This window comes from Leucoraja erinacea, chromosome 3 (assembly GCF_028641065.1).
Source record: "Leucoraja erinacea ecotype New England chromosome 3, Leri_hhj_1, whole genome shotgun sequence".
Classification (NCBI taxonomy): Eukaryota; Metazoa; Chordata; class Chondrichthyes; order Rajiformes; family Rajidae; genus Leucoraja; species Leucoraja erinaceus.
Window position 1 is genome coordinate 68,012,441 of NC_073379.1, and position 13,152 is coordinate 68,025,592.

The 13,152-nt window shown below is 42.6% G+C and overlaps 1 protein-coding gene across 7 annotated transcripts in view; it reads left to right on the forward strand.

Moving 5' to 3' along the window:
• cdc42se2 (CDC42 small effector 2) overlaps positions 1-12,022 on the forward strand; it is a 182,906-nt gene extending 170,884 nt beyond the window's left edge. For all 7 annotated transcript variants that reach the window (XM_055632851.1, XM_055632854.1, XM_055632850.1 and 4 more), the window contains 3 exons: positions 373-477; positions 7,679-7,800; positions 10,090-12,022. In XM_055632851.1, the coding sequence (XP_055488826.1) occupies positions 373-477; positions 7,679-7,780 (207 nt within the window). In that variant the 3' untranslated portion in view covers positions 7,781-7,800; positions 10,090-12,022. The remainder of the gene's footprint in view (positions 1-372; positions 478-7,678; positions 7,801-10,089) is intronic.
• Positions 12,023-13,152: the final 1,130 nt, after the last annotated feature.

Below are 13,152 nucleotides of genomic sequence, written 5' to 3' on the forward strand. Positions count from 1 at the left end.
CCCACTGAGGTACAGTGAAAAGCTTTTGTTGCATGCTAACCAGTCAGCAGAAAGGCAATATATGATTACCATCGAGCCACCCACAGTGCACAGATACATGATGAAGGGAATAACGTTGAGTGCAAGATAACGTCTGATTAAAGATAGTCCGAGGGTCTCCAATGAGGTAGATAGTAGCTCAGGACTGCGCTCTAGTTGTTGGTAGGATGGTTCAGTTGCCTGATAACAGCTGGGAAGAAACTGTAGTGATGGTGTCAACATTCCTGCCCAACGAAAGCATGTACAGGAACAGTGTCTTTTGTCCTTGTGCTTTTCTGTTTACCAACCTGTGTGACTGAGAGGACGTTCTGACGGTTTTTCCTTCTATTTCAGAAAAGGCGACGGCGGATCGATCGAAGCATGATAGGAGAGCCGACAAACTTTGTCCACACGGCCCATGTAGGATCAGGCGATGTCTTCAATAGTGGAATGAACTCAGTGAGTACAAACATTTCTCTATGTAACCATATAACCATATAACAATTACAGCACGGAAACAGGCCATCTCGGCCCTACAAGTCCATGCCAAACAAATTTTGTTCCCCTTAGTCCCACCTGCCTGCACTTGTACCATAACCCTCCATTCCCTTCTCATCCATATGCCTATCCATATAGGCATATGGATATATATGTAGAGCAAACTAGGCTGCTTTTCTCTAGTGGCAGCACAGTGGCATTGTGGTAAGGTTGCTGCCTTACAGCACCAGAGACCCAGGTTCAATCCTGACTATGGGTGCTGTCTGTACGGACCTTTATCGTTCTCCTTGTGACCACTTGGGGTTCTCCAGGTGCACTTGTTTCCTCCACACTCCAAAAACGTACAGGTTTGTAGGTTAATTGGCTTTGGTAAAATTGTAAATGGTTCCTAGTGTGTAGGATAGTGCTAGTTCACGGGGTGATCACTGGTTGGTGCGGACTCAGTGGGCCTAAGGGCCTGTTTCTGTGCTATATCTCTAAAGTCTAAGATAAAACAATCCTTTGTATATCTCGTGGGACTTCACGTGTGTCCCTGTCATTTCCTCCCCTTCCAATGTTTCTTCCAAGCCTGAAATAGTATATTTGTGTTAGGCTTTTGGTCCCGTGGGTCACAGCGGTAAAATGCCTGCAGAACTTTCCAAGCTGGGGATTGGCATCCTGACAGATACCCCAAAATGGCCAAGTCTGCATTCTCATCCAACATCACAGGAGCAACAGTGGGTCATTCAACCCCTGCAGGCCGTTCATTCATTCAGTTGGATCATATATTTTGCTGCATGTCCCTTGGTCAATTTCCTAGCAGGGATATTAACACAGCTATAAGAATTTTTTTGCCAATTTTACGCAATTTGTTTGGGACCCTGATAACAATGCTTATGTCTAACATTTTCATAATTATGACGTACGATATTTCGTAAATTGCTGCAGGCAGGGATCTAACCTGGGACAACTAGCTCTGTTGCCTTTCTTGAAAAGGGGGGCCACATTTTCTGTCCTCCTGGCACCTCACTTGTGTTCAGGGATTATTTAAAAATCTCAGTCAGAGGCCAGCAATCTCTTCCCTTGCAGCCTGCAATAGATTTACTCTCTTTTAAATGCAGAGAGACTGGCACAAGACTGCCTACTACCTTTTTTTTCTGAGTCTGAAGTAGAATTCTGGTCCAAAATGCCGCCTATCCATGATCTCCAGAGATGCTGCCTGGCCTGCTGAGTTACTCCAGCACTTTATAACCATATAACAATTACAGCACGGAAACAGGCCATCTCGGCCCTACAAGTCCATGCCGAACAACTTTTTTCCCTTAGTCCCGCCTGCCTGCACTCATACCATAACCCTCCATTCTCTTCTCATCCATATGCCTATCCAATTTATTTTTAAATGATACCAACGAACCTGCCGCCACCACTTCCACTGGAAGCTCATTCCACACCGCTACCACTCTCTGAGTAAAGAAGTACCCCCTCATGTTACCCCTAAACTTCTGTCCCTTAATTCTGAAGTCATGTCCTCTTTGTGTGTTTTTTTTTGTAAACCAGTATCTGCAGCTCCTTGTTTACATTTTCTCCTACCCATCACCCAATTCTCCGACCACAACATCTGTTTCCTTTGTGAATATTGCTGAAAATTATTTGTTTAGCCATTTGGCCATTTCACTTTTCACGTGGCCATTTTTGGGTATCTGTCAGGATGCCGATCCCCAGCTCGGATAGGTCTGCAGGCATTTTACCGCTGTGACCCACGGGACAAAAGGCCTAACACAAATATACTATTCATTCATGCAATATAAAGTGTTATAATAGCCCCATATAACACTGGTTTCATAAGCATTCTCATTCCCAATAACACATCCCGAATATTGAATGATAAATAAATCTGTGTACGAGGTGGTATGTTAAATATATGGAGCATCGATTTCTCAAGAGCTGGTATGGATTGTCTTTGTCCTGAATCAAATGAGAATGGCAGCAGTCCCATTTCCAGTGTTACACAATTGAGAAAAAGTTTACAACACACTCCTAAGAAAAACTTAAACTGAACAAAAGCATTCCTCTTCTCCCCTCTCTCCAATAAACAAAAGCTTGTTTGACTAAAAGGAAAAGAAAACATGGGGTCAACCTTCATTTGTAGTTTTATTCAACTAAACAGTTGTTTTGACAACTATCGTATTTTTTTCTGATCACGAGTGTTCGTGAGCAAAGCTTCATTCAGCAACAATTGACAGCTAGAGATGAAAAGCCTGGAATGTGACCCAAGAGACGGAATCACAGCCAGAGCTTTGAATGTTATTGGCCGACGTCCCCATTAGTAATTGTAAAAGGATGTAAGTCAGTGTTGTATGTAGCAGTGTTCATCTGATTCCAGTAGCTAGTGAGGGCTCTGAACAATTCTACCAGCTGTGCTCCAAACAGCATTTAAAGCCAACTCTCTTCAGATGACAATATAGAATGACTGATTGATGGAAAAGTACAGTATGGAAGGAGGCCATTTGGCATCTAGAGGCCAATACAGCCAGAACCACTGGTGGTCTGCATCTTTCACAAACCAGTGCAGTAAAGGGGCTGTCCCACGGCGGCGACCTAATCTGCGACTTTAGACGAGTTTGCCCTCGACTCAAAACTTGCAGCATGGTCGACACGAGATCCTATGAGGTCACTGGAACTCTCCTTCATGCTCGAGGGAAGTTCCTGCATACTCGCAGTCTCAGCTAGGGCGTGAAAACATTTTCAGCATGTTGAAAAATTTTCCACGAGTCAAATTTGGTCAGTATGGTTCTTTTTGACATAGTGTAGTGGAGTGGGGTCACTATTTAGTTACAGGCAGTCGAGGGTAGCTGTAGGCAATCTCCTTCGCTGATTGGGCATTTTGATTGGCTCATGGACCAGGGAAAACCGACCGGTAGATAAGATGCCCGCTAAACTTTATTATACTTCTTAAAAGTGTCTCCACTCCTTCTCTCCACCTCTCCTCCTCCAGGGGTCCCCCCCCCCCCCCCCCCCCCCCCCCCCAGCCGACCCCCTAGGAGGTCACTGCGCTCTCTAAAGGACTTACCGTGCACAGTGGCAGCCGTTTGAAAAATTTTCCACGAGTAAAATCTTCATTGCGGGTGTGAATTTCAGACAGCGCTCGAGGGTAGCTTTCCCAATCGCCCCCGCCTTTGAAGTTTGTGTGTGTGTGGGTGTGTGTGTGTGTGTGTGTGGGTGTGTGTGTGTGTTTGTGGTTGTGTGTGTGTGTGTGTGTGTGTGTGTGTGTGTGTGTGTGTGTGTGTGTGTGTGCGGTCGGTCGATCCAGCTCGCGGTTGTGTGTGTGTGTGTGGTCGATCCACTCGAGGTTTCCAGGCGAGTGCCCTCGAGCTTGAAGGTCGAAGGCACTCTTCTTATCCCACTGATTAGGTCGCCACAGTGGGACAGCCCCTTTAATCCAATACCACCATAGCTGCATTCCATTGCATTCCATTGCAATTCTTTCCAGTATCTATCCCATTCCTTTTAAAGTCTTCTACATCCAACATCCACTGCCCTGTCAGATAGTGCAGTCAAAATCCTAGCTAGTGAAAAGAATAGACACTCTCACAATCTTTTGAAAACATTCCCCCACAATGTCTCTGGTTCTTTTGCCAGTTACCGTATTTAGGTTTTCTCTTATTAGTGATTGTTCAGATTTATGGTTTTTACCCTATCTGAAAACTTCTGATTTTAACTATCCCTATGGAATATTCTCTTAGTTTTCTGTGCTGTACAGCGTGACTTCTATTTATAAAGCTTCCTTAACTTAGTAACACACCAAAGGCTCTTTACAGGAGAGATGCTTAACTAGAAGCCAATGAAGATCAGTAAAGAGACTGAGTGGAACTGGATGTCAGTTAGCTGATGGCAGCAAGATTTTGGATAGCTGGAAGTTAGCTTGATTGTAGGATAATAAATATGGATAAGAGTATAGTTAATGCTACAGGGAACTCTCTTTAAAAATTAAGGAAAGAGAATGAAGGCTAATTAACCTGCAAATGTGTGTCTTTGGACCATGGAAGAAAACCAGAACACCAGGAGGAAACTCATGTGGTCGCAGGAAAATCTCCACACAGATAGCAACCCAGGACCCTGGTGCTGTGAGGCAGCAACTCTACCAGTTGCACCACTGTACCACCCATTGTTCTAGCCTTAACCATCCTCTGCTGTGTTATCACTGACCTTCCATCCATCACAAGGTCAGAAATGGGGATGTTAACTGATGACTCTTAACATCAGTTCGCTGTTGAGACCGCACTTGGAGTATTGTGTTCGACTTTGGCCACCTTGCTTTAAGAAAGATGACTTTGAACTGGAAAGAATGGAGAGAAGATTTATTAGGATGTTGCCAGGACTTGAGGCCCTGAGCTACAGGGAGAAGTTCGGCAGGCTAGCACTTTATTCCTTTGAGCAAAGGAGGCTGAGGGGTGATTTTATGGAGGTGTATAAAATCATGAGAGGGATAGATAGGGTGAATTCACAGAATATTTTTCCCAGGGTAGAAGAATCAAGAGCTATATGGCATAGGTTTGAGGTGGGAGGTCACTTAAGGGGCAACATTTTCACACAGTGAAACTAATTGAAGTATGTACAATGATAATATTTAGAAGACTTTTGGACAGGTACATGGATGGGAAAGGTTCAGAGGATTATGGCCCAAATGCAAGCAAATGGAATTAGCTTAGAATTAGCATCTTGTTCGGTATGGATTAGTTGGACTGAAGGGTCCATTTCCCTGCTGTATGATTCTGACTGGACACTGAAAAGCCAGAAACTTGATTCTACATCAGAAGTAAAAATGTATTAATCATCCTTGGAAATATGAGCCTAATGTTGACCATGAAGTCAAGAATAAACAGCCACAGAGTTATCGAATCTCATTCCCTGTACACTCAAAAAACATGTATCGCTGTTTTTGGCTCAAGAATGTGTTGCGTGATGCTTTCAGTTCTTTACAAGAGACACATGCAAAACAGTGACATCAGTTGGTTTATGTTCTGGTCGGCTGTGGGAAAAAATAACTTGTGAGAAAGTTGCCCACGCCTCTTTGAAGTTATAACGTCACTTCTTCTGGATGAAACATGTAAAGTTGTGGCACATAGATTTTCTGAACTGGATTTGCCAAAATCAGCATTGATTTTATATTTGCTATTAATATTCCAGAAACCTGAAAAAGTAGCCAATAAATTTGGAATATGAACTGGCAAGCTTCCTTCTGGAGTACAAATATGAAGTGTAATTCTGTTTTAACTTAAGTGCTCCATGTTGTGGTGGTGTGTATATGGAACGAGCTGCCAGACAAGGTAGTTGAGGCAGGTACCAGAATAGCATTTAAAAGACATTTGGACAGGTACATGGATAGGAAAGGTTCAGAGGGATATGGGTCAAATGCGGCCACATACCACTAGGTTGGATGGGACATCTTGTTCAATATGGACGAGTTAAGACATTGGATTTTGTTGAAATATCCCCTCACCACTGACAGTTTGAGTTGCAGGAATTCTTCAGTCATGGTTCGTTTTTATGATTTAAAAATAAATTGGATAGTTATATGGATGGGAAGGGAATGGAGGGTTACGGTCTGAGCGCAGGTATATGGGACTAGGGGAGAATATGTGTTCGGCACGGACTAGAAGGGTCGAGATGGCCTGTTTCCGTGCTGTAATTGTTATATGGTTATATGGTCTTTGCAATACTGGGCTATTGGTGCATGTGTGGATGTTTTTGTTTAAGAAAGAACTGCAGATGCTGGAGAAACTCAGTGGGTGAGGGAAGCATCTATGGAGAGAGGGAATAGGTAGCGTTTCGGGTCGAGACCCTTCTTCAGACTGGTGGGTGTGGGGGGGGGGAAGAAAGGAAGAGTCTGAGACAGTAGGCTGTGGGAGAGCTGGGAAGGGGAGAGGAAGGGGGGAGAAAGCAAGGACTACCTGAAATTGGAGAAGTCATTGTTCATACCGCTGGGGTATAAACAGTGTGTGGATGTCTAGTGCATCTCTGTATCATGGAGTCATACAGCATGGAAACAGACCTTTCAGCTCAACTTGCCATACCAACTAAGATGCCCCATCTATACTGAGGGCTAGTTTCCCTCTCCCCTTACTCTCCAAAACAGCTTCTCCACAGATGCTGCCTGACCCACTGAGTTACTCCAGCATTTTGTGTCTATCTATGATCTACTATGGACTGTTATGGTAGCACAGTTTTGGTGGCACCTCAGTCTTGCACCTGGTTATGTAATATTACTGATTATTCATTGTTTTATTGATTATTGTATATTTGTTTAGGAAGATAGACACGAAAAGCTGTAGATTAGTTAAAGTGTTACTGCATTAATGAGCCTGTAAAGATGCAGCAAGTAAGAATGTTTTTTTCTGTTGCTGTTACCGTGACAATTCAACACTCTTGACTCTCTTAACCTGGAAATCTACCATAATTATTTGGCCGATTTGAAGTATTATGCAATTGACTCGATAAGAATCAAAGGAGAAAATCAGTGGCTTATTTTAATATTAGCAAGTATCACACAAGATGACAATGCTTCCACATTCTTTTTCTTATGTGAATGTCAAAATGTTCTTTGATCTCGAAAGGATAAAGCAGTCACCAAATATTGTGAAGGTAACGTCAGAAACGGAGATATCCTTCAGGGCAATGCAGGGTGCATCAGCTTTAAGACACTCAATCTCTTCAAAATAGCTTGTTCTGTGTTTTGGGCCTTCAGAGGTTAATGAAATGCTTGGCTTTGTGCCATTCATTTTACCTGTTACATATGACAAGTAAATACTCTTGACTCTCTTAACCTGGAAATCTACCATCATTATTTGGCCAATTCGACGTGTGCAAGTGGCTTAAAAAGAATCAAAAGAGAAAATCAATGGTGGCAATGTTTTCATCGCCTCTTAATCATGAGATGAGAACAAAAGTCATGGTAAGTATCTCAAACACACATTGCATTCTTGCCAAGTTTGGGACAAATTAATGTTTCAATGAGTCCAATGGTGTTATCGTTGTACGGCTTACAAGGGAGGCTATGATGGTCAAGTGCTGTCGTAGCGTCATAGAGTGATACAGTGTGGAAACAGGCCCTTCTGCCCAACTTGCCCACACCTGTCTAAAGTATTTAAATTGCATCTGACTCTACTGTTTCCATCTTCCACAGGTGAGCTCAATTCAGAACCAAATGCAATCCAAGGGCGGGTATGCAGGTCCTCCCATGCCAGTGAACGTTCAGATGCAGCTTGTGGACACAAAAGCTGGATAACATTTAAAATAAAGCCTGTGGTAAGTACCAATGGTAAATCTCAGAACAAACAACAAAATTACCATAAAGAGTGGCAAAAATAGACACAGAGTGCTGGAGTAACTCAGCAGATCAGGCAGCATCACTGGAGAACATGGATAGGTGATGTTTCGGCTCAGGACCCTTCTTCAGACTGATTGTGGTGGGAGAAGAGAAAGCTGCAAGAGATGAGGGGCAGGACAAAGCCTGACAGGTGATAGGATGATGCAGGTGAGGGGTTAGCTTTGAAGGACAGATGGTTGGACAAAGGCCAGAGATGAAAAGACAGGAGGTGTGAGACAACAGGATTGAAGAGTTGTGAATTATGAAGCTAGAAGAAGGTGAGAATGTAGGTGGAACTGGACGGAGAAAGGAGAAATAGGTAAGAGTCCAGATGGGAATAGGTGGGGGGTGGGAGGTAGGATGGGAGGGGGGGTTGTCATTACTTAAAATTGGAGAATTCGGTGTTCGTGCTGTTGAGTTGTAAGCTAACTAAGCGGAATACGAGGTGTTGTTCCTCCAAAAGTCCAAAACAAAACTGTTCCTCCAGTTCATGTGTGGTCTCACTCTGGCATTGGAGAAGGCCCAGGACAGAAACGTCTGTAAGGCAATGGGAGGAGAAGTTCAAATGTTTAGTAACCGAGAGATCCAGTAGACCTTGGACCAAGTGTAAGTGTTCAGTGAAACGGCCACTGAGTCTTTGCTCGGTATCGCCAATGTACAGGAGGCCACGTCGGGAACTCCAGACGAGGTTGAGGAGGTGCATGTGAACCTCTGTCTCACCTGGAAGAACTGCTGGGGTCGCTGGGTGGAAGTCAGGGAGGAGGCATTGGGACAAGTGTTGCATCTCTTGCCGTTGCGGGGGAAAGTACGTGGGGATGTGGTGGGTTGGGTGGGATGGGATGCGTGAACCAAGGAGTTGCAAAGAGAGTAGTTGGAAAGAGGTGGGATGAGAAGATGTGACTGGTGGTAGAATCACTTTGGAGCTGACGGAAATTTAGTCGATGTAGCGGTGAAAGAGTTGAGGGATGGTACCAGTTTACACCTGAAACATTGACCTACAGAAAGGCAGGCATAGCTGGGGCCCATGCGAGTGCTCATGGCCATACCTTTAACTTGGAGAAAGTGAAAGGCAATTCCCTACAGTCTGAAGAAAGGTCCCGACCAAAAACGTCACCTGTTCATGTTCTCCAGAGATGCTGCCCTTATCCGCTGCGTTACTCCAGGACTATCTATTTTGTTTTGTAAACCAGCATCTGCAGTTCCTTGTTTTGAACATAAGGAATAACTCAACTTAAAAGAATGTTGTAGCTGATGTGAAAGAAAAATCATCTTGAGCACAGGAAGATGAGCTTTTTAATAGTATAACTCGTACAAAACCTGTGCAGTAAAGAATACAATGGACACCCTGAGACATTGAAGAGATGTTCTTGGCCTTGGGTGTGAACTCTGGATCTCATGGGTGCAAACCTAGGAAAATCATCTCATCAAAAAAATTCCATTTGTAGTCATTTAAAAAAAAAAAAAAAATTGAAATACTGAGGCACGGGCAACTGCAGATGCAGGAATCATGAGCAGAACACCAAGATGTGACTGGTTGTAGGATCACTTTGGAGGTGACGGTAATTTAGTTAGAGATACAGTGCGGAAACAGGTCCTTCGGCCCACCGAGTCCGTCGACCAGCGATCCCCGTGCACTAGCATTATCCAATAACACTAGGGACAATTTTCCATTTTTACCAAAGTTTATTAACCTACATACCTGTGTGTCTTTGGAGTATGTGAGGAAACCGGGGAAAACCCACAAACTCCATACGGACAAGCACATCTGCAACATCTGCCGGCCCACCGCCACCAACGTCCCAAACATGTAAAATTAAAGGAGCGTTACAGTACTCCAATCAAAATTGCTGGTGAATTTACTTTGTTGTCTCAAAATTAAAGTTCCATGCCTCATGTTTAAATCTATTGATTACTTGGCTCATCGGTATTCCTGTTCTCTCCCCTGAATCTACATCCACTCCTTTCTCCAGAAATCTCTCCCTCTCCACTCTTCTGTTGGCTGCCTTTAAGAACGGACACAAAACTGGCATCTCCAACCTTTTAGTCTCAATTTCCTCTCGCCAGGTACATTCTTGCCTGATTGCACCTTTGTGCAGTATTTGGGATGTTTCCACATGAGAAAGTTGTTGTTGGCCTGACCTTATAATGAATCATGTAGCCTGCCTAAAGTGTTAAAACGTAATCAGATGACTTGTATTCTAACAGTATATGCAATTTATTTCTTACAGATTTCTCCAAGTTCATGTATTTCTTCCTCTCGTTCCCCATTTTCACTATGATGATTGCTTCTCTGAGATCATCATGATGAGAAAGGCATTACAACAACCCATCTCCTGTTCCTTGTGGCAATTCTTTGGCTGGAATCTCCTGTTCTGCTCTGAAGATATCATTAATGGGACTGCTCCTGCCGGTCTCTCAGTGACTTGAAAGGATTTGGCCTTTGCTGAAGTCATGGACATAGCTTCTCAATTAAAAAAAACAAATAGATTTTTAGCATTTCTTCAAGGTCTACAAGTGCCAGAGCAAACCATTGCTGTGTATATTTCAATTTGCCTATCCTTCTTTAACTGTGCAGCTTTTAAAATTCATTTTGAATGCTTTGATTTGCATTTGTTTTCAGTGATAGTTTGCAACTAAGGATGTCTAAAGGTCTGGTACCTGAAAGCACAATTCCATTATCACCCTCTCTAAGTAAGTCAGCATGGTAAATGACTGCATGTGATGTAGCTCGGCCAACGGCAAAGTGTTGCAGCGGAATGATGATACTGAAGCTGACAAGTTTCTAGCCAGCATGTTAGTTTTGCCAGATGCCTGCCTCCTTACCCCTGAGCCTATCTGCCTGCATACTTTTTACATTTGTTCTGTTTGTCAAACTCCTTTTGGAAATAACCGAATACATTAAGTGGCAATTTTTTTGTATAATGGCCTGTGGTAAATGTGCAATTCAGCATACTCCTGTATTTTATATGAATAGATTACAGAAAAATACGTTTGACCGTGAGCAAGTAACCAGTACAATTGCACCTGTGATGCAATGAATTGGTGGTGCTCCATGTGTCAACCTTTTGTAGTACGGCAACAACTGTTTCAAACAAACCTGGATCCCAAATTCACAAACTTGCCAATGCTGGGAGTGCACTCCTTATAAAGTGCTGTACAGTATTGTAGACTTTTCTCTGCAGCTCTTCGGGTGAATATCAAACTTTTAGAAGAAATACTTTCCTCAGTTGGACGTGGGAGGAGTGGCTGGGAGAGTTGGAGGGAGCGGGGGAGTAGGAGTCGGTGTAATTCAGTAGGTTGCCGCAATGTTAGGAGCTGTCTGAACAAACACCAGAGAATATTCTGTTCAACAGGGTGGCTTTCACTCTCCAGTGTAAGAAAGCAAATACTTTGCTCAGGTTTATAAGGGCATATTTTTTGTTTCCCTCCCATTCCTCTCACATGTGATGTACAAATATTGCACTGTTTCCTAATAAATGTAAATTGTGCATGGTGTAATGGTTTAAAAAACAAGGAGTCAAGATCATCTTTTCAGTCGGCAAAAACATTTGGCTTAACTCAAGAACGTACTCTGTGAAATGTGACTTAAGTGATATTTTAAGTAGTTTTAGAGCTAGTATTTTAGTGCAGTCATTGGAACCAGAATAATTTGCTAGGTACTGAATTGCAGCAATCTATGCTATGAATACGTGAGGATAGGGAAATGCTATTACGTGGAGCAGTGCAGTACAAATTGTGACAGAATGTCTGACATCGAGATATAAAGTATTTTTTGAATTATGAGTGAGTAGGATTATAATTAATTGAACGAATTAGCTGGATATTGTGGCTTGCTAGCCTTTGGGTTATGTTGTTATGAATGATCTGAATGCATCCCCGTACTGGTCGTCTAAACTCTCTGTGGTAAATGTTATATAAAGGGGTGTGGAAATTGTCATCACTTAGTGCTGCCATAGCAGGCCATTAATTGAAATATAATTTATCATTCACATGCAGGCAATAATTTTGCCGAATAAGAATTCAAAGGTTGTTTTAGCCTATTTTTATAATGCATACAATTTTGTACATGTTTGTTCCTGAGTGAAATTGGTTTAGTCCACAATGGCTTATAGTTTCAAAAGTGACTTAAGATGAAAATAAAAGTTGTAATTTGCTCTTGCAGATTTTTTTTTTGTACGTCGTTCTCTAACTGAATTTATTGACATCTTATTGTCTAACTTATTGACATCAACACAATTCCTTTACAATTCCCTATAGCACGGAACACACAGTCTGTTGCAATAATGCAAACTGATCCAGCGGCAAGTGCTGCGACTCCATTGTTGCAATGTGTTCAACTGAACAGATTAAGCTGCAATCTCAGACAGAAAAGAATCCTTCATCTCCAACTGACAACACAAACGAAAGTTGATCAACTTCAAAAATGTTTGATGGCCCAGGAGAGGTCAGGTGATGCATGAAAAAGAGATAAACGTGAACTTGCCATAACTTAAACTGGTCGTGTTACGACCATAAGAACTATGAGCTGAATTAGTCCATTTGGCCCATCAATCCTGCTCTTGCATTCGATCAAGGCTTTCCCAGTATTCCAACATTTATACTGTTGGGGGAAAAACCCTCTAATTACAGACCTTTGTGAAGTTGGTTGTGGAATAAGAAACAAATGCAGGGGGGATGCAACGGGTTTATTCTCATGAGGAACGTGACCAATCATCAACATGTTTAAACTTTAGCAAATTTGGGTGATTTTGCCAGTGGTAGTTGTACCATTTAAAGAAAAATAAACTACACCGGAAGATCGAATAATATTTTAAATTATAAAACTGAAGTCGGCTGCAGTGAATTTAACAGTCGGACAGACTGCAGGTGCATTGGAGCAAAACTGGATAACTCATTCATGGGGAGAGAAGCAGAGTCGACAAAGACCCTCAGTCTGAACCAAAATGGGGAAAGCACGCATGCTTTCAATTGTAAAGAGGGAGGCGGGTGGATCAGAAGGAAGGTTTGTTCTAGGGTACAGACCAAAATTGTCACGGTAATATTTCCTTTCAGAGCTGGAAGACAGAGAAATAAAAAACAACTGAAACAGAGGGGTGCAGCAAAAACTGAGGGAAGCGAGAAAATAAATGATCGTCATCTGAAACTATTAAATTCAATAATACATCGTGTGGCTGCAACTGTCCAAGATGGAAAAATATACTTTTGACACAATTGGGTCAGTGTTGAAGATAAACAAGTCAGATTGGGTGCAAATCAAAAGAGCGAAGGATGTTGCAAATTGATATGAAAAC